At 33.1% G+C, this 20,821-nt stretch overlaps 2 protein-coding genes across 12 annotated transcripts; one reads left to right on the top strand and one right to left on the bottom strand.

Annotated features, from left to right (window-relative positions):
- Positions 1–1,754: 1,754 nt before the first annotated feature.
- LOC107888786 (protein ENHANCED DISEASE RESISTANCE 2-like) lies at positions 1,755–6,622 on the bottom strand. 9 transcript variants are annotated; one of them, XM_016812994.2, is made up of 9 exons: positions 6,246–6,476; positions 5,964–6,030; positions 5,725–5,742; positions 5,561–5,652; positions 4,730–4,831; positions 3,512–3,559; positions 2,834–2,977; positions 2,647–2,742; positions 1,755–2,466 (listed from the first exon to the last, which is right to left on the bottom strand). In XM_016812994.2, exons 4-9 carry the CDS (start codon positions 5,597–5,599, stop codon positions 2,389–2,391), a joined length of 507 nt encoding a protein of 168 aa, XP_016668483.2. In that variant the 5' UTR covers positions 5,600–5,652; positions 5,725–5,742; positions 5,964–6,030; positions 6,246–6,476; the 3' UTR covers positions 1,755–2,388. The 9 variants fall into 9 exon arrangements, with proteins under 9 accessions (XP_016668483.2, XP_016668481.2, XP_016668482.2 ...); XM_016812992.2 differs by having other exon boundaries at positions 5,561–5,742; positions 6,246–6,622; XM_016812993.2 differs by lacking the exon at positions 5,725–5,742 and having other exon boundaries at positions 5,561–5,666; positions 6,246–6,475.
- A 242-nt stretch (positions 6,623–6,864) lies between these two features.
- Positions 6,865–19,197, top strand: LOC107888788 (CLIP-associated protein). Of its 3 annotated transcripts, none has more exons than XM_016813002.2 (22): positions 6,865–7,239; positions 8,085–8,234; positions 8,356–8,418; positions 9,118–9,186; positions 9,579–9,744; positions 10,275–10,436; positions 11,055–11,152; positions 12,057–12,131; positions 12,288–12,356; positions 12,449–12,534; positions 12,609–12,726; positions 13,309–13,407; positions 13,492–13,832; positions 13,976–14,088; positions 14,178–15,691; positions 15,866–15,961; positions 16,330–16,434; positions 16,767–16,841; positions 16,933–17,001; positions 17,082–17,150; positions 17,919–18,020; positions 18,851–19,197. In XM_016813002.2, the coding sequence occupies exons 1-22, from the start codon at positions 6,904–6,906 to the stop codon at positions 19,019–19,021; spliced, it is 4,146 nt and encodes a 1,381-aa protein (XP_016668491.2). In that variant the 5' UTR covers positions 6,865–6,903; the 3' UTR covers positions 19,022–19,197. The 3 variants fall into 3 exon arrangements, with proteins under 3 accessions (XP_016668491.2, XP_016668490.2, XP_016668492.2); XM_016813001.2 differs by having other exon boundaries at positions 13,492–13,852; positions 13,981–14,088; XM_016813003.2 differs by lacking the exon at positions 6,865–7,239 and adding an exon at positions 7,788–7,929 and having other exon boundaries at positions 13,492–13,852; positions 13,981–14,088.
- The last annotated feature ends 1,624 nt before the right edge of the window (positions 19,198–20,821 follow it).

The raw sequence follows: 20,821 nt of genomic DNA, 5'->3' as shown, positions 1-20,821 counted from the left end.
TTTAATAATGATGATTAATAAATAATTATTGAAATCTTATATGGTAAAATTTTCTCACCCATTTATGATTTCATGTATGGTAATAAGGTAAAAAAAATGTATAAAAAGTACTTGATTTGCACAGAATAAACAACTTATAATTTTTTTTAAAATAATATTATATTATATTAGCTTATCATCAATTAAAATGATCTTATATATATTTTTGAGACCTTCTGATATCATTAATGTTCGAATATAATTTAATTTTTCCTCTTCAAAGAACCATTACTTTAATGTTCTATTCTTTTTGAGATACATTTAACTTATTAATGATAAAAATTTTCTTTATTTTTATAGATATCTTTCTTAAATGTTACTAATGGATGCTATTTATAGATCTAAACTTAAATTTTAATTAATATATAACTCTAGCACTTATGAATTGATAATTAAAAGATAAAATCAATCTCTATTTATATAATTTGGTTTTTATTCAAATTATAATTTTATTTTATTTGATTAATAAATATGAAAATAAAAATACTTATAACAAATAAAAATAATTAAGAATTTTTTAAAATAATATTTTATTAATTATTTTGACTTATTGATAATGAGTAACCCTATTTTAAAGTCAATAAAATTATTACAACTTATTTTTAAATAGAATTATAATTAATAATTCTAAATTAATTTATAAATATTTATAAATATCAATTTAACAATATAATAAAAAAATAAAAGGTATTGTTCCTAGTTGAATTTTTTTTAACTGGTGCATTTATAAAAAAATATGACATTTTATATAATTAAAATTTAAAAGGTAAAACACTCAAATCAACTTTGGATTCCACTTTCCGGATGGTTAATGATGATAAAACCGTTGAAACTTTTAGGGTGCGTTTGGTTCGCTGTATTGGATTAGAGGTGTATTGGGATTAGAGGTGTATTGGATTAGAGGTGTAATAGCTAATCCACTGTTTGGTTGAATGTAATGGAATAGAGGCGTAATAGTAATCTTGTGTTTGGTTGAATGGAATAGAGGTGTAATAGCATAATGGAAAAAACTAAAATGACTAGAATACCCTTAGCATAAAATTGTTTTGGTAAATGATTATTGTTATTGTTATTTAAATTTTAATAAGATTATTATTATCAGTAATAAATAATTTAATCATATTTTAACATAATTATTATTAAATATATTTTAATTAAAATATATAATTTATAATAAAATTCTTAATAATCAATATTCTTATATGAATTTACTCAAATCATAATATATGATACTATAAAATATAATTTGAAATAATTAATATTAAATATATTTTAATTAAAATATATGATTTAATAAAATTCTTAATATTAAATATTCTTATATGAATTTTTTAAAATCATAATATATAATACTATAAAATATAATTTAACATAATTATTATTAAATATAAGTTAATAAAAATATATAATTTATCATCATACTATAGATAAATATTGAAATTTGTCACTGTACTTTATTTTTATTTATATTTGCCGTTATTTTTTTAAAAAATGAGTAAATTTGTAACTTAATTTTTATGTTATTGAATTTTACCACTAAAATTTAAATTTTATTAATTTTTGCCACTAACTCTTATTTTTTAGTTAAACTCTTATTTTAAATTTATATTGAATTTTTATTTTTTTAAATTACAAATATCTTCATTTAACTTAACGAGTAAATATAATTCTTGACTTTCCTTTCTCATCATCTAAACAAAAGCACAATAAACAAATTGTCAAAAAGAAACCCAAATCCAATAGTTGGGAGATTCAAAAGCTTTCTCCAATAATGTGTTTCTTCTATAAGAAACAATGCTTATAAGCAGCTTGTCAAAGCTCAAAATCTATTTAGTCCTATGTCATACATCCAATGTCATTTGTATATATGCTCCCTCACATCAGCACAAAACACAAGACTCAATATGAAGCATACATGAGAAGAAAACAGTTGGATTGAGTTAATGAAGTACATGCATCTTATGTGTTTTTCTTTCTCAGGGAAAACCTTTCGAGAAAAAAGAAAGTAGAAAAGGAATTAAAAAAATGTTGGTGAAACATTTGAGGAACATGCAAACAAGGTATCCTACAGCTAGTAGTGGTGATGAAATACTCTGCAACAAAATCAGCGCATCTTATAGAATTGAACTCTCGAAACCACACAACGTCGTCCGCTCAATGAATATTTAACCATTATATCAACGTCTCGGGGATTCTTCTTGTTTGGTGCAACAGTCACGCTCCCAATTATTGTCTCCCCTTCACTGATGGTTAACACATCCTCTAGATATAGGACTGTTTGCTTCCAATGGGTAGCTCGCGATCTTGGTCCTGCATTTTGTATTTGCCATTAGCCAAGGCAAAGTTCTTCTAGGCTGGCTTGCTGATTTCTGTTCGTAGATAAAATGGAAAGGACAAAGGATGGAGAATTTTGATGTAGATACAAACCTGTAGAGAAACCCATCAATTTGTGGCATTTGGTAAACGAAACATCAAAATATGCAACGAAAGCATGGATGTAATCATCACGCTCTGCAATATAGAGATATCAAAAGACTTTATAGATCCTGATACTATGTAGGCCTCAAGACCGAGGCAAGGAAAATAGCAAAACCACAAGTGCATTACCTCCAGAAAATTGTCTTGCCTGAAGTATTTGCATGTAACAGCTTTCCCAAGTAGGCAAGCTTTTGTTCCAACTGCACGCTTGACCATCCAATACCCCTTTGAACATTTAGAAACAACTGAGCTTTTCACTAGCATTAGAGCAATAGATAACAACTAGGTGAGATGTTTACAATATACAATTTCATACCTCAACAATGCTTGGTATCAGTTTAAATCTTGCATCACGAAATTGATCCGTTCCATCTGCAAACTTTTCCAGTAAAGAATCTTTCCTCACTGGCCTTTCAGCAGCATAGTAGAGGACCAAACTATAGTTTGGTTTCGCAGGAATCTGGAAAAAAGAAACCAAAACATATATCCTCTTTGAAAAACCAAGGTAAAATTTGTTGCAACCTAAAAATTAATTCCACAAAAATTCTCCCCATGCTACAAATATTCCCATTGTATCCTCCAAGGTCGGTATGTTTGGGAGAAAAGTGGAAACTAGAAGTGAATCTGAAGGTCAGAGCATGATCTGCATTGACCATCCAGAACAATAAAATTTGTTAAAAATTTTCAACTTTAATCTTCGTATCATCCACTTAATTACATGGCTATTTCAGGATTAGAATTTCTTCATATGAAAACATCATTTTGTGTTCAGAAATATGGCTTAAGTGTCATTACCAATAACGATCCCAAACCTATTTGTCCTAAGCAAACAACTTTGAGCTTTTAATAGTTAGTTTTCTGCAGGACTAAGCTTTTAAAATAGAAATCATTTTTCATAACCATCTTATGCAATTGTAAAAATTTCCAATGTATTGACAGTTTTGTTTAAATAAATATGCAGATAAAGGAGGTAGAAATGCATCCACATGCGTACCTCGAGATTAATCACAAGGATAAATGGAAGATTTTTTCCGGCATCAGACTGAAAATGAAAATAGCAGTTAGGTCATAATTCATAAAAATGTTTTTCCATCAAGCAAAATCATTCACGATGCCTCCAATATTCTCGAATCAGCCTTTTCCAACAGTGAAGGAACATTTTTGTTCAGTGTGATAGAGAATATGATGTGCTATTTGTCTGCAACATTAGGAGTACATAGATGCAAGAATAGATAGTGTGGCTGTCCCAAAACAAATGATAAAGTCCCTAGCAGCTTGTAGGAGTAGCAAACCATTTGCTAAATTGTCCTATGTAGAAACAGTCCATTCTCGAATTAAAATCTGCAAACTGAAAGAAAATTCTTACATCTATGGATCCGCCAGGCATTTCAATAGCTATTTAGCTAAGTCTCATAATACATAGAAGATGTTTGCAGTTCAGATGATGATGCTGCAATGGCTGTGTGGATATACCAGAAAGACAGGACAAGAAACAGACGATTTGGGAAATATGGGGTTAACGAAATCAAGGAAAAGGTAAGGGAGATGCGTTGAAAGTTGGTAATCGCCTTGTTTCTTATTGTTAGATAAAGAAATATAAATGGTTTGAGAAATGGAAATTGAAGGAACTAAATACTGTTGAGATAACCAAAAAGTTCGATAGTTGTTTCATCCAGTCTAAAATACTAATCGAGTTCGGGGAAAATTAATAAAAGCACTACTGAAGGCATCTTTTTATTTCACGTAAAAAAGGAGTAACAAGCATGCAAATTGACTTCCTGATACATGAATCTCTATTCATTCAAACATAAGCAAGGCTAAAGGGGACTTTCTAGGAACAAGATGCATCTTATAAACAAAACCAAGAAAATACATAATGTTTTGCTTAAAATAAAAAAATGAGAGTATTCTTTTAGCATAACAATGGCTAAGCCATAGCATGAAAAACAGTGAAACCAGGAAAGCCATAAGTTCATTTTATAGGTTTTAGCACTCAAAATTGAGACTGTAAAATGCACATAGTAAGATTTCATAAAATTATATTAGCATGGCTAATCTGCAAAGAAATTACTGGAAAGAATTTGAAAAATGTAAATAACAAAAAGAAACCAATCCTAGCAGAAAATTTGCTAAGAATGAAGCAACTTTCACATGACTTTCATAACATTGACACCTTCAAAGAAAGGGAAACAGTACGAAGCCGGTTTAATACCTGAGCTAGACTCTTTGGATGCAATGCAATTTTATCTGTTGCTTTATCGACTTTGAACCAATCAACAGCTATGAGCTTGAGAAGGGGATTTCCACCCATTATCTGCGAAAAGACTTGTAGGTTACTCAATTGATTCTCTACAGAATATTGGCAAGAACAAAGAATGCGAGGAAGAAATTACAGATATAATAAAACCATGGAAGAGGACTGTCAGCTATAAAGTAAAAGGAAAATTTTCATCATAGGAAAAATCATGCTTCCTCATTTTCTGTATTTGAAACTTTACTTGTCCAGCAGAGAATTCATTAAGCAAGATAAATATAGTTAAAAGCAATCAAAGAACTCATACATTAAGAAATCTAAAATTAATAAATGGGCCAAATACAATAATGATTCAAACAAAGAACTTCCAACTACTGAACTGAATGAGAGGGTCTCAACCTTGAAACCAAACAAAGAATACAAGGTAAGACAGAAATACCAGTAAAACTATAAATGTAAAGTCGATTTTGGTTTCTTAATCCAATTTAGAAACCAGACCTGGCAAGATTAGGTAAATGAAACTGCATCACACCAATAGCTAACAGAATCAATATGAACTGACCAATAGAAACATATGTATCAACTCAGGATGAGAGCATAATGAATGAGTAGAACTACACACGAAGCAGACAACTGTCATTCCAATTTGTATCTCAATTTTCCATTATAATAAACCAGATACTCTTAATTTCATGCTTTGATGATATAAGATGATAAGAGTGCACTCAGAACAAATAAAAACAATGAAAAATGCATGTCAAATGATTAACAAGGGTAGGAAAACCTCACCTTGGCACTATTTTTTAAGTATGTCTGTCCTCTTATCATAAATCCCGCACCACCAGGAGAAGTCCAACAATTTGTGTCAGCATCATCCTTTCCTTTATGGAGAACACTGTTGAATTGACTTGGATCAACATGAATAGGAGGTACACTAAGATCTAATTCCTTACTTGCATTTTCAGCTGCATCTGCAGTGACTTAATTCTTAGTATACTTAATAGCTCACAAAAGGATCAAGGATAGAATATCTTTTAAGCTATAAGATATTATTGTTACCAAAAAAGAAAAGAAAAAGAAAAAGAGAAGGCATAAATATAAAAAATATTTCCTGGATAGAATCTCCTTTTTTTCAAATAAAAGATAAAAGCAGGTTGATCTTTCCAAATACAGAACTAAGAAAATAAAGAACCTGAAGCTTGCTTCAAAGCTGTGCTTGAGATGGCCGCAGGTGCAGGCTTCGGCTTGACTGGTTTTTCCTGATAAAGTTGAGAGCAGATTATCAATAATAGAGTTTTTCAAGAAAACGATAATGAATAGGTTACATCAGTCCACAAATAGAGCAATCGAGTTCCAATTTCCACCAGCAACAAAAACCTTTAAGAAATAGAAATCTACTCGGAACTTAAGCTAATTAAAATACAGGAATCCATATAAATTTGAGAGCAAAGGAGAGTTAGAAATATGAATTTACCTTTCCAGTTGCAGTAAACTCCGAAAATAAAAGGTTGAGAAGGCCAAGCGTCGATTCTATTGTAATCTTCAGCAAAAGAAAGACAGAAGGAAGAAACAGAAGACGGAAAGGGGAAGCAGGAGGGTAAAACAGGGTCTAAAACTCAAGCAGCACCTAATCTGAGAAAGAGGAACGTAATAGAAATCGGTGAATTTTGAAGATTAGGGGTGTAATGTAATAGACGGGTATTAGCCAATACCCTAAACCAAATAGAGGATTGAAGTGGGATTAAATGGGGCCCACCGATTAGGGGTGTAGCCAATACACCCAACCAAACATGGTGTAAGTTTGCCATTGCTCTCATAAAAATTTCAAACAAAAAGTGAGAAAAATTCTGGGTTTTTAATATTTTTTTATGATAAATAATCTTGATTTTCGCATACTTCTTTTAGAATTTAAATCTTTTAAAAGTATACCCACTGAGCAATGTTCTTTCCTTCGTTCTCACGTTGTAAAGGCTGAAAAAAAGCTTGCATTTTCATAAAGAAGGCTTCTGGTTTACTTCTCACTAAGCTCCAATGCTCTCACTGCCTCCATTTATCTTTTTCCCCTTTGGTTTAGCCTTGCATTAACTCCCACTTCTTCCCATCATAGATCTTCCATTTTCAGCTTCAACCCAATGGAGAAACTCCTTGAACTAGCACGTTCCAAGGACCCAAAGGACCGAGCAACAGGGGCTGAGCTTCTTCATTCTCTTCTCCAGTCTTCCACTGGACCCTTGTCTTCTTCCGACGTTGAATCTCTTGTTTCAACTTGTATTCACCTTCTCAATGACCCATCTAACTTAAACGCCTCTTTGGGAGCTCTCCAGTGTCTAGCATCTGCTGCCGTGCTCTCAGCTGACAACTTGAAGCTGCATTTTGATGGGGTTTTACCTGCAATTGTGGAGTGTTTAGGGGATAATAAGCAGCCTTTACGTGATGCAGCTAGAGGGCTGTTGTTGACTTTCATGGAGGTTTGTTGTTTACCTTCCTTTTATGTCATACATTGTGATTTGAAATGCAATTAGCTTTTCAATACCTTGGAGTTTTCTGGGGCTTCTAATTATTCCTCTAAGAGCAGTTCTGTTTTAGCCTTTCAAGGTTTTCACTATTCTTCTTCCTTTTTCCTTTTGGATTATGGATTATTGTTATTTTTTTGCTTTTCTCTGTTTGATGTATAATTATACGAGTCTTTATCAATTAATCTCTTTCAAGTGAATTTATTTAGCCTAAGAGCAGTTCCTTTTAATAAGTTAATACTTCTGATGATTCCTCTAAGAGCAGTTATTTTCTAGGCTTCTAAGATTTTGCTATATTTTTCCTTTTGAATTTTGGATTTTTTTTTCTATGGTTGATTAAAACTTGATTAGGTCAATTTTAGTTTAACTTTATTTTTGTCTTTATCAATTAATATTTTCAAATTGAACTCAAAAGTCTTTAATTTTTTCAAATATAATTTTATCCCCTTTTCCTAAATTTTCATTTGGCTTTATGGTTTTTCGTTGAGGCTTTTTTTTTTTTCAATAAAAGAAAGAAAAATCTTGCCGAGTTGCTAGTTGCTGTAGGTCGATTTGTTCTGCTGTTTCCATAATTGTGGATAATAGGCTTAACCGTGTTCTAATCCAATTGTTTTCAATTTTATGCGTTAAAACTTTTTCAGTATGGTAAGGGCTGAATTTCGCTTGAGCAGCATTTGCTAGAACCTTGCTTTTTCTTATAAAATATCAAGCCATTTCTATGTAGGGTCCGACTCCAAGCTATATATTTTACTCTGCAATGGATGGACCTAATTGCTTGTAATTAATTATTAATCCTGCAGGTTTCTTCTCCAGCTATTATTGTAGATAAAGTTGGGCCGATAACCTGGGCGCATAACAGCCTGAGAGTTCGTGAAGAGTTTATGAGGACTGTCACTTCTGCTATCACTGTTTTTACGTCGATGGAGTTCATGAAGGCTATTCTTCCTCCGGTATGTCCATAGGGACTGGTGGTTAGGAATAAATAACTCCCAAATATCATTCCTTTCGGAAATAACTTCTTTTTTATGCTCATTGTGTGTGTGTGTGTTTTCTTCTCTATTTTTTTCCCAGATTTTACAGATGTTGAATGACTCAATTCAGAGCATTAGAGAAGCTGCTACATTGTGCATTGAGGTAATTATCATTATGAGTTAAGGCTGTTCCCTTTAGTTGGCCTAATGGTTTATGTATCACTAATGCAAAAGACAAGCCTTTCTCTCGTTAATACAGGATTACTCAGATATTTTTTTCTTCTTTCTATGAAACTGCAGTTGTACATAAAAAGACCATACTCATTTCTTTTGTCTGTTGTATGTGCATGAGGGTGCCTATATACGTATACATTCATAAATAAACCTATAGTTGTGTGTGTTATGATTCTTTCCAAGAACCATTTTCCTTTCTACTACAGGTGTGGTTTGGTGTCTCCAATCACCTCCGCGGCTCTGTTGTTTCTGGCCTAGATCAAGTCATTAACTTAATTCGAACTCTTCTTGCCTCTCTTTTGTTTTTTGTCTTTTTTGTTTTTGTTTTTTTTTTGTTTTTTGTTTTTTTTTTTTTTTTTTTTTTTTTTTTTTTATGTTTAAATAAGAAATATGAGAATGGCTTGCTGGACAGCTAATTGTTCTGGGAATGAGTAAGGTGAAAGAGGACTTTCTGAATTATGCTACTAAAGTTCCTAATCACATATCCATACAACACCTTATACGTTTTGCAGTCTATTTCTTCTTCTTTGATGTAGATAGACAATACACTTGAGCTCCCTAATCCTCTAGGATCATAAAAGGAAAGCAAGAGGCAAGCTATTATAAATAATTAATTGTTTATTTTCAGGAAATGTACATGCAGTTTGGGCCTGAATTTCTTGCTGAACTCCAGCGAAACAATCTTCCTTCATCAGTGGTAATGTTATGCATTATTTCTTTTGACTATTTCTTGGTTTCTTCTAAGCACTATCATGGTGATGGTAATAATTTTCAATGTTATGTTTTATTTCTTTGCCTATTTCTTGGTTTCTTCTAAGCACTATTATGGTGATGGTAATAATTTTTAAGTTTGCCATTCATCTCCAGTTGGGCCTTTTTCTAGAGTTAATAATGGCTTCTGGATCATTAACACCATTCTTTTTTATTCTAAAGGATTTGGTTGAATTTTACGTAGTTTATTTTTCTCTTTATGCATGTCATAGTTACATCATAGGTTCAAACCAATATGGGGTTGTTGGATTTGTGCTGCTAACTATTTGGTGGTTTACTGTGATTGTCTTTCTCATAAAGTGCAATTCTTAACTGCAGTTAGGAGATATTAATATCAGATTGCAGAAGATAGAACCGAAGGTTTTCAGTTTCAATAGACACGTGTCATCTGCTTCTTCTGATCAAGTTGACTCAGCCAAGGGGAACCAAGCAGAGAGCAATCCTAAGACAAAGGATTCTTTTAAAGATATATCTGTTTCTGGAGGTCAGCATGCATATAGAGTTCATATGCAATGCCAAAATATGATGCACTGCATTTGAACTTCTTCTAATATTTTTTTCTTGGATGTATAATGTTTCATATGATATCATTTGGAAGTTGGCTAAAATTTTCCTAGATAATGTGATTATGCCACTAAAAATAAAGTTGTTAGGATCCATATACCGTGTTTGACGCATATTCAGACTTGGTTGTGGGAATATGACCTTCCAAGGAACCTCTAAATACATGGAAGAATTTGAGAAAAATTGAATATCTCGTATCGGAAACAGAGCCCAAGTAACATAGGTTAGGATTTCATTTTTCTTTGCATTTTGATTTAATTTAATGGTTCCACTTTCAAACTTAGTCATGAAGTATTAATGTTGTTGCTACTTAGTTTAGGTTACCTTGCAATTCCTTTTGCTATAATTCTTGTTTACCCTAGTTTCAAGCAGTGTCCGTGTTGTATTGCTGTCAAATTAATTAGCTTACAGTGGCCTGACAGACTAATATGCTTATAATGTGTTATATAGGAGAGATTGACTTTACAGACAAACCCATAGTTCCAGTTACTTTAAACTCTGAAAAGGAGCTAATAAGAGAAATGGAGAAGATTGCGTGTATGCTTGTAGCGGAAAATGATTGGTCTGTTCGAATAGCTGCTATGCAGCGAGTTGAAGCTCTTGTCATTGGAGGTTTGTGCTATTTATCACTTTGTTACTCTTTTCTCTAATTTACTCAAGCTCTGGTTTGAACTTGAACATGATCTATTCAACCTTGAATCTGTAACTTTTGAACTCATTTATTTACTACATTGTTGATGTAGTGCTTGAGTCGTACATTTCCCCAATGGTGGAATTCATGCTTGTTTGTGGACTAAGATCCTGAAGTTGGTTACGAACTTAAGCTTGTTTACCAGTTCAAAATCAAGATAATTTGCTTAATAACCAAATATATTGTTTTCATTCGAAAATATCCAAAATATGTAATACTAAACATTTGCTCTGGAAGCACATTAAAAATCCTTAATGATAATTTGCAGCTCATGTTTCACCAGGCTTAGTGCCTAAGAGCTAAGTTTTGAGATGCGTGCTTTTGACTACATGATAACTTTGAAATTAATCTTCTTCAGTTTTGTGTTTGACAGCGTGTGTGCATCTTTGAACCTAAAACTAGGAAGTTGGTTTTTCTTATGCGTTGAAATTTATGCAAACTGAAAATGTGCTCATATGCTAGAAGCCTTCTATTATTTTGATGGTGTGGGGCTTGTGTTGAATATTAAGTATTTAATTGTCTAGATTTTTTTCGATTAGGTGCCACCAGTTATCCATGTTTTCATGCTCTCTTGAAGCAACTTGTTGCACCTCTTTGCACACAGTTGTCCGACCGAAGGTCTAGCATCGTAAAGCAGGTTAGTTGAACTATCGTACAAGGAATGATGACTCAGTATTTAGCAGTCGTGCTTTCATTGGTAGGATTTCCTCTGCTGGTTGCTGTTGAAAATCATAATCCTGCCATCGCCAAAAAACCCTCTCTGCATTTAGCAATATTTTGTATCACCCATTAGCAATTTCCATGTCCAAGATTTATCTTCTAAAATTGTATTTTACCTATATTTTTCAGTTAGTTGAATTGATATCTTGGAGGATGAGATGCTTATTTGCTTTTGCAAATGTCAGCTTCTAATTTCATATTTCCCTGCTGCTTCCCCCTTATGGAAAATACTTTACCTATATCTTGACAGCCCAGCTATATTTCTTTTGACACTTCATTTTCTTGAAGTAACTGTTTCTGATCTGACCCATATCTGGACATGGGTATCAGGGATCTGTCCCTCCAAATACGTGGAAAATTTAGAAAAAAAATTGAGCATACTCATGTTAGGCACATACCCGTAGCCATCACTCACACCAAGTCCAATTAACATAGCCTACAGAGCACAAAAGGCTATCAATTAAACTGGATTGGAGAAGAGATACTACTACAAATGATCAATAGAATCTTATGGTATAGGTTGAGATATATGACCAGTTTTCAATAAAAAACAATGTTATCTCTAAAACAGCCAAATACATTACTGTTTCAGACTAACTAATTCATAATTGTTCCATGCATAAGTATTGAAAATTCATTTAGCAAACCAAATAACATCTGTAAAAATGAATAGATATAGTAAAGTGAAAATGAATATTTATATTATGCAGATAGGGATTTAAGATAACTAAAATACAAAATCTGAATTATGCATCTTGGAGCAAATTACAGACCTTATTTATTTTTCAAAATAACTGTTCTTAACTCTTTGTTACCCTCAGGCCTGTCATCTCTTATGTTTCTTGTCAAAAGAGCTGTTGGGGGATTTTGAAGCTTGTTCGGAAATGTTCATCCCGGTAAGAATTTTTTTTCATCTAATAAAATCACTAGTAAATATAATAGCTTCAGCCTGTCCTAACATCCTCAATATAGTGCTTACATTTCTGTTCTTTTAACCTTATGGTTGCTTTTGAGTTTCGAGTTTCAATATTATTATGTGATACCCTTCTTAGGTCCTTTTCAAGCTGGTTGTGATTACGGTTCTTATAATAGCTGAATCCGCAGACACCTGCATCAAAACAGTATGTGCAGACAATATGAAAGTCTCTTATTGTAACTTCTTTTTCCCATTTTTATCTCGATGCCTGTATTGATGCATACCTATACTGTATAGATGCTGCGTAACTGCAAAGTTTCCCGTGTACTTCCTCAAATAGTTAACCATGCAAAACATGACCGTAATGCAGTACTCCGTGCTAGGTAATTTATTCAGTCCTTAATGACATACGCATGATAAGTATGGATCCTCACACAACTCTCATTGACAATTACAGATGCTGTGAGTACTCTCTTCTGATGCTGGAGTACTGGGCCTATGCACCAGAAATACAGAAATCTGCAGATCTTTACGAGGATCTTATAAAATGCTGTGTAGCTGATGCAATGAGTGAGGTATTGCTTTGGTAATTACTTTCTTTTCGAAGCTATATATCCCATTCTTGTATACCAACCTCTCGTTTTGGTTATTGCGTATTCTAATTTCAGTTTTAATCACAATTTTACGATATGTCTTAGATTATCAGTTTCAATTTTTGGTTATTAGATATATTATTTTCAGTTCTGAATATGGGTATGGGGATATTCTCCAAGGACCTTTAAAATATAAGGAATAACTTAGAAAAAAGTTAATGAAAGATAAGAATAAAGGAAGGTGGTTGATGCTGGTACTAAAAACCAGCTACTTTTCTGTTACCATGGATTATTGCACCAGTTTGTTGCAGTTAGGATACATCAAGATATGGTAATGTAAATAAATTTACTTTTACGATTAGGCTAAGAGTTTGGTTGTTTTTGTGATATAACGAGTTATTTACACTGCTAGAACTAAGTGAGAAATTTTTTAACTGTCACTCTTCGTACCATATATTTATTGGTTCTGCATTATATATATATATATATATAGAGAGAGAGAGAGAGAGGGAGAAATTATGCTCAATGATGTGGCTTATATTCAATAATACTGGGAAATGAAAGGTACGGTCAAATGCTCGTCGTTGCTACAGACTGTTCAAGAAAACTTGGCCAGAGCGTTCTCAGCAACTATTTCTGTCCTTTGATTCAGTCGTCCAAAGGGTATAAGCTTTCTTTTTTCATCTTTTTGAATTTCCAGTTTTGATTGATTGGGTAAATTATATAGTTTTTTTGTAAATTAAAAAGATGATAAACGATGAAGATGGGACCACACATAGACGCCATCCTTCTCCTTCAGTTCGAGTAAAGGATGTCCGTAAATCCCATAAGGCTTTTCAAGCACCTACTTCTACAACTTTACCTGGACCTGCAACTTCAGCAGTTACCACAGTGGATCGGAATAGGGCTGTACCAGGAGGCATTCCTCTATCTGCTGGTCCATTTCTCTCTGAAGTAAAGTCACATCGAAATGGTACTGAAAGAAGTTTTGAAAACATGCCAAATACAAACAAACAGCGGGCTCCGGCTATCGAAAATGCGCTTGCTGGTTTAATTATATCTGAAAAACTCAGTTATCAAAAGAAGAGGTCAGCTAGCTTTGATTTAGGTATATGCTAAGTAGCTCGAAAAATCCATTGAGAGCTTTCAGTAACTGTCACATTCATCATGCAAGTGCTTCCTTTCTACTTTGTTCCTTGACATGGATGAAAATTTTCTTTGTGGTTCCTAGTGCAGGAGTTGACCCTCCTCCAGCTTGTGGCCTCTCATTTCCCCCTATTGTCGCTGCTTCAGCTGTTACTGCAAATGCTATTTTTACTGACTCAACTGCATCGACCGTTAAAGGTTGGAGTTCTTTTGTCCATTTTATATGCAATTCCAAGCTTGAAGACTCTTTTCTCACTGCTTTAATCTAACCATTGAATCTTTTTTAGCTTGTTTGTCATCGAAATCAGGGAAGCAAGCTTGTGGTTTTATGGAAGAGCATTCTGATGATAGGTTTGCCCGGAAATCCGTAGATAAGCATATTGACAAACAGCATGTAGATACTTCTTCAAAAGATGCCAATTTTAGGGACTTCCAAGGTAATATTATTCCAAACTTCCAGAGGCCGCTTTTAAGAAAGAACATTTCAACTCGAGTTTCTGGAAACAGTAGAAGTTTTCTAGATGACAATCAGATACTACTTAGTGAAATGTCGAACTATGTGGATGGCCCAGCATCACTCCAGGAGGCTCTGACAGAGGGTCTCAGTCCAAATTCTAATTGGTCTGCTAGAGTTGCGGCTTTTAATTATGTCCGAAGTCTGCTGCAGCAGGACCAAAAAGGAGTCCAAGAAGTTGCACAGAATTTTGAGAAAGTCATGAAGTTGTTTTTCCAACACTTGGATGATCCGCACCATAAAGTTGCACACGCCGCTCTCTCGGCCCTTGCAGATATAATTTCAGCATGTAGAAAACCTTTTGAAAGTTACTTGGATCGAATCTTACACCATGTGTTTTCAAGGTTAATTGATCCGAAGGAATCAGTTCGGCAGCTTTCTGTAATGAATCTGGAAGTTGTAAGCAAAGCCTATGGCATAGATTCTCTTTTACCAGCTTTGCTCCGTGCCTTAGATGAACAGAGATCACCGAAGGCAAAACTGGCTGTTATAGAATACGCTATCAGTTCTTTCAAGAAGAATGCTATGAATTCAGACGGTGCTGCTAATAGCGGCATTCTAAAGCTGTGGATTGCTAAATTAATACCTTTGATCTATGATAAAAACACAAAACTAAAAGAAGCAGCCATCTCCTGCATTGTATCTATACATACTCACTATGACTCCGTTGGTGTTATAAACTACATCATGTGTATGTCAGCTGAAGAGCAAAATTCTCTAAGGCGAATTCTTAGGCAGCAAACTCCTCGAATTGAAATGGATCTTATGAACTTCTTGCAGAACAAGAGAGAAAGACCCCGTCCTAGAAACAGTCACGAGCCATCTGATGTCGGACTTTCTCCTGATGGTGAATATACTGGTGCATTGAAGAAGGCTTACTATTTTGGAAGATATTCTTCAGGTTCGAATGATATCGATAACAGCAAGAAGTTGTTCTCCATGCAAGAACCGATGCAAGTTTTAGAACCTATTGCTCAAAAAGTATCAAGTGAAGCTCAGAAAAATTTACCTCAGAATCTCGAAGGCGGCTGTAATAATGCTTTTACTTGCACTACTACTGGTGCTGACCATCCTGATGGTGTTGATTGTGAGAATTCAATGGACGACTGGCCTTCGACATGTTTTGACATGAATACGATGACAATCTCTAATCATTTTGGAATAAGCAATTCCACTATTGGTATTGACACTTTTGTTGATGTCAATAATAGTAATGAGAATTCCAGCAATACCAAGACTTGCTCTTCTCTAAAATCGCGTATCATCATTCCTCAAATTCTTCACCAGGTGAACTATGAATGTCAAAAGGTCCCCTTCGTTAGCCCCCCTCCCCCCCCCCCTTTTTCCTTGTCCCTCGCTGTGAAAATCATATTTTATCTGAGTAATTTGTTTTCCCTTTTTCTTTTATTGTCTAGAAAGGAATAAACTCATTTCTGTATTCCGACTCTCCACATATTTCAGATTTCTAACAATAAGGAGAGTGCAACCGTTAGACAGCTAGCACTTCAGCAGCTCATAGAAGCTTCCATGGATACAAACCTTTCGTTATGGACAAAGGTATAATCTAATTGAAATTAATGATACTCATTCCCAGGATAAAAACATTCAATATGGACATAAGTTACCATGTTTAAGATCGCCACTGTCAAAGATGTTGTCCAACACATATACACGTGCATGGAGTTGGACATGAAAACATAAATAGTATGTTAATTGCCATTTATGTTTAAGAAGAATTTGATTTTTCAAGGCATTGACCAAAATCAGTTTTCAAACCTATGCTAAAAGTTACCATAGATGTAATGGCATGCATGAGGGAGACAGATCTTGTAGTTTGATGGATGGTATCTTAACCAGTAATGGCCGACTGTTATCAAGTGATAGCAGCAATATGCTGATGCTGGTGGACGATTATTTATTTGCAGCATTTCAACCAGATTCTGAAAGTTATCATTGAGGTGTTGGATGCTCCTGATTCTTCAACCCAGGAATTGACCCTGCAGTTAGTAGCTGACATGGTGAACAAACAGGTTTGTGGAACTAAAACTTACACTATATCCATCAAGTGAAGTTCTAAGTAGTTTTATTCTCGAAAATTTTCTTTTCACCCTATGTTGCACTCGAGCATGTGTGTTGGATGCGTGTATGATTCCAACATGGGTTTGTTTAAAAAATTTTAAAGCTTTCTCCATGTATTTGGAGGTTTCTTGGAGCGTCATATCTCATACCCATGTTCAGATATGCAAAAAACATAGGTGTCAGACATGAGGACTTCAAGAAAAATGAAGAATCTGAATAACATAATTTTGACCTATGTTTCTATTATTATCTAATGTGCTTAATCTATGTTCTGTCAATCCAGAAAGATGCGATGGAAGATTCTATTGAAATTGTAATTGAAAAGTTACTTCATATTGCTAAGGATGCAGTTTCCAAGGTGCCATTGTTTTCATCAATTGTTTAATACAGGCTACATGGCCTAATGCTACCTCTTCTCGTGAACCTAATACATTCGGATTATGTTTCAGGTTTCAATTGAAGCAGAGAACTGCTTATCAATGATTTTATCAGAATATGACCCTTTCAAATGTCTAAGTGTATGATTACACGACTTTCATGAAATTTTGCTCTAATTGTGAATTTTTATCCTACTTTTGTCTCATTTTCGGAGTTGCAGGTTATTGTAGCCCTTTTAATCCATGAAGATGAGAAAACTCTTATTTTTTGCATCAAGACATTAACAAAGGTATTGAATAGCTGATTATTATCCTTATGATGTCCTGACATGATGAAGTTAATGACAAAAAAATGATTTATTGAAACTAAAGATTTAAAAAAACATTGGAGCTTGTTCGTTTGGGGAAGAATATGATCTGGTTCGCTTTGTTTTAAGAAAAAAATTGCAGCTAATGTGCAGTGTTATGGTTTTTTAAGAACCAATTGCAATAGGTAACCAAAATGGCCAAAATTGAATTCCACCTGATTAGATTTGTTTGGTTCATCAGTTTAAAAAAAAAAATTTAAATTTTTATTTTTATTTAATACCTTAAAGTTTCTCCTCTAATTTTGAAATAAAATATTTTTTAGTACTATAAAAAATATAAACTATTTAAACATAAAGAATAGAATTTGGTTCAATTTTAACAATTAGGTTATTTAACTTCTGAACTGAAATTTGAACTAACTGAATTTAACAACCTAACCAAAAGCAAACCGAAGAGAACACTACTGTTTGAATCAGTTTTCAGTTTTCTGCTAGCCTAGAACAGAGTAGTAGGAGGTTCAACAATGGTTGCAGACTATAAGCACTTCATCCAAATAAGAATGGCATAAAATGAAATTTTAAAAATAAATAAGCATTTTCATGTAGTTGTAACCTTACATTCAAATTTAGTTTCTTTACCTCCAGCTGATAATTTTTTCACTTGACACATAACATTATATTAAAGCACCGACAGTTTGTTACCCTTATTTCATTATCACATAATAGACTCATCTTTTCTGCCTTTGCAAGCTTGTCCGTCGGCTTTCTCAAGAGGAACTTCTGGCTCAGCTACCTTCATTTTCACCAGTTCTTTTTTGCGCATTCAGCAATCAAAGCGCTGAAGTTCGCAAGGTAATAATTTTTGTACTTTTCAGTACATGTGCTGCAGATATCTTATGATTCCAGATAGCACTAAATTATATTACTCGAAACTGTGTTTGTCAGATACTGGTTTATGTCCCCATGTTTGAAAATGTGAGGGACATGGGTAATTCGAGAAAAATGAGAGTGGCCTTTGAACTTAGATACGTAGGGCATGTGCTGCAGATATGTTCTTTGTTTTGGATACAGCTTAAGGAGTTAGATTTGTACTTAGATCACTGAACCACGTAAGAATTGTATATTAGCCACCAATCACGAATTAGGTTATTTCACCTTTCCATAACTTTCTTCAGACTTCAAGTACATCTTGTTATAATCCATTTGTGGCATTTTTAGAACTGATCTTATGGATTTACACAGGAAAGTTTGATGGTATTTTATTTTTCGTTCAAGCTTGATACCTAAGATGCTAGGTTACGTATTAAGATTTAATTTATGTTATTTCAACTTCATTTTACTTGAAGTACCTGTGTCCAATGCATATTTGGATATGGATACAATGATGTGACTTCCCAAGAACCCTTCAAACATAGAAAAACTAGAAAATAACAAAAAACTGAACATACACCACTGCGTATCTGGAAAACACCATAGTCCGAGTAAGATGGAAAATAATGCACGAAGTCTGCATTTGGCTATGGATCCCAGTGCCTTATTACCAATATTGATTTGTCTGAATAACCGGTAGAAAAAACCAATACCTGATCACTGCTTGTTAGGTTTCTCCCTCGCTTTGTCTTAATTGATCAATCATTCATGCTCACTATTTTCCATTATCTGTTTGGCCGTGCTGGTTACAGACTGTTGTTTTCTGCTTGGTCGATATTTACGTCATGCTCGGGAAGGCGTTCCGGCCATACTTGCAGGATCTCAATGGGACCCAGTTGCGTCTGGTGACTCTTTATGCCAACAGAATTTCTCAAGCCAGAACTGGAACTTGTGTTGAAGCTATTAATTTGCCGGCAGTCTGAATCTGTGGATTTAAGGGTTCTTTTATGTAATTCTTTATTTAACTAATTTTCCTTTTTCATATATTTGTCTTTGGTGTTCTTGTGATTTTGAGTATGGAATATAAAGGGTGAATTTCAAGGCTTTGTTGTAGTTGACCTTTTGTCTTGAAATGCAAGAAAGTGTTCTTTGGCTTGAATTAGGTTACTGTTCGGATTAGACTTGGTAATTTCTGACATGAGGCAAAGACGGTAAGAAAAATAATTAAAACATAAAAGTATTTAAATACATATCTATCTCAAATAGGAGTGAGCATTTTGTTGAATTGATTGAAAATATTTTAGCATACATAATAAAAGAAAGATATTTTTAAAAAAATTAAAAATTAAAAATTCTTTATGACTCTTTAGAATTTTTTTTAAAAAAATATAATTTTTGAAATTTTTATAAATTATTTTGAATTGAAGATATTTTTTTAAAAGATATTTTTGAATTTTTTAAAATTATTTTGAATTTCTTTTGTAATTTTTGTTGAGAACTCAATTTATTCATTTTTAAAATTGGCAGGAACCAAAGAGGCATTTACACTAATCTGTTATTCGAATCGTAAAGTTCAACTTAACTCGAACTTAAAACTTGAATTACTTATTCGAGTTGACTCAAATAACTCTATTCGACTAACTCGAAATTCAATTTTTTTTTTATTTTCTAAAACGAATCGAATTTTACTAACCTCTAATCTTAAATATTGCATAAGATGCATTATCAGCTATAAATATAAAATACTTTAAGCATGATAAAATATTAAATCGTGATATACATACGCAAGTTACCAAATCTAATCTCAAGTTTGTAGGGTTGGAATTTTAGTTGTGGATGCAATAGAATTTCAACAAATTTACATGTCTTTGCCAATCTAATTGAGTTGAATAATTTCATTTCTTCAAAATGGATAATATATATCAATAGTGTAAAATTAACATGAAATCACATTTTTGCATTTTTATATACTTTTGTAATTTTTATGATTGATATTTTAACAATTAACTGTCATATTTCATATCATATTTGTATAAATAATGCATGCCAAAATTGTAGTAAAGGAAATGAATTTAATTATTTATTTTATGTAAAAAAAAACTCTTAACCGTTAAATATAAAATTAATATACACAAAAATATAAATCAATATGGTAGAGATATTGTTAAGTAATGTGATGTCATTCAATGTATGTGTTTAGAATGGATGAATCTAGGAAATCTAGTAGTCATTTAAATAACATCCATGAGTGTACTTATCAAAGATGCATGTATGTACTTGGTACACATTAATTACTTGATGCATGTATAGAAAATTAATAGTCACTTGTAACAACTATATAAAGGGTTGTAAGTGATGTAGAAAATGTAAGAGTCTAAGACAATATGATGTGAGAAAAAAAAAGATTTCATTCCATCTTGAGTGCCTTTTCCCTTTGCAATCTCTAGAATTCTCTCTAACAAAGTGGTATCAAAAGTTAGAGATCCTTTCAAAGTGAGAGAGTGTGTGTGAAAATCAAATTGGGCATGCCTTCTACAAACACAATCTACAACAATGTTCAAGTTATTGTGTTCAAAGGTGAAAATTATGATTTTGGAGCAATCAAAATGGAGACTACTCACTTTCTTAAATGTATTGGAATTAGTCAAGTTAGGCTATGAAGATCCAAAAGATGCTATAGAAGAACAACTTAAAGAATTAAAGAATGAGACTGTTCACTTTCTTGAATGTCTTGAATTAGTCCAGTTAGTCAAGTTTGAAATGACCAATTGGTATGATTTGAA

This window comes from Gossypium hirsutum, chromosome A09 (assembly GCF_007990345.1).
Source record: "Gossypium hirsutum isolate 1008001.06 chromosome A09, Gossypium_hirsutum_v2.1, whole genome shotgun sequence".
Classification (NCBI taxonomy): Eukaryota; Viridiplantae; Streptophyta; class Magnoliopsida; order Malvales; family Malvaceae; genus Gossypium; species Gossypium hirsutum.
The sequence above is the reverse complement of the archived record's forward strand: the minus strand, read 5'-3'. Positions and strand labels throughout refer to the sequence as shown.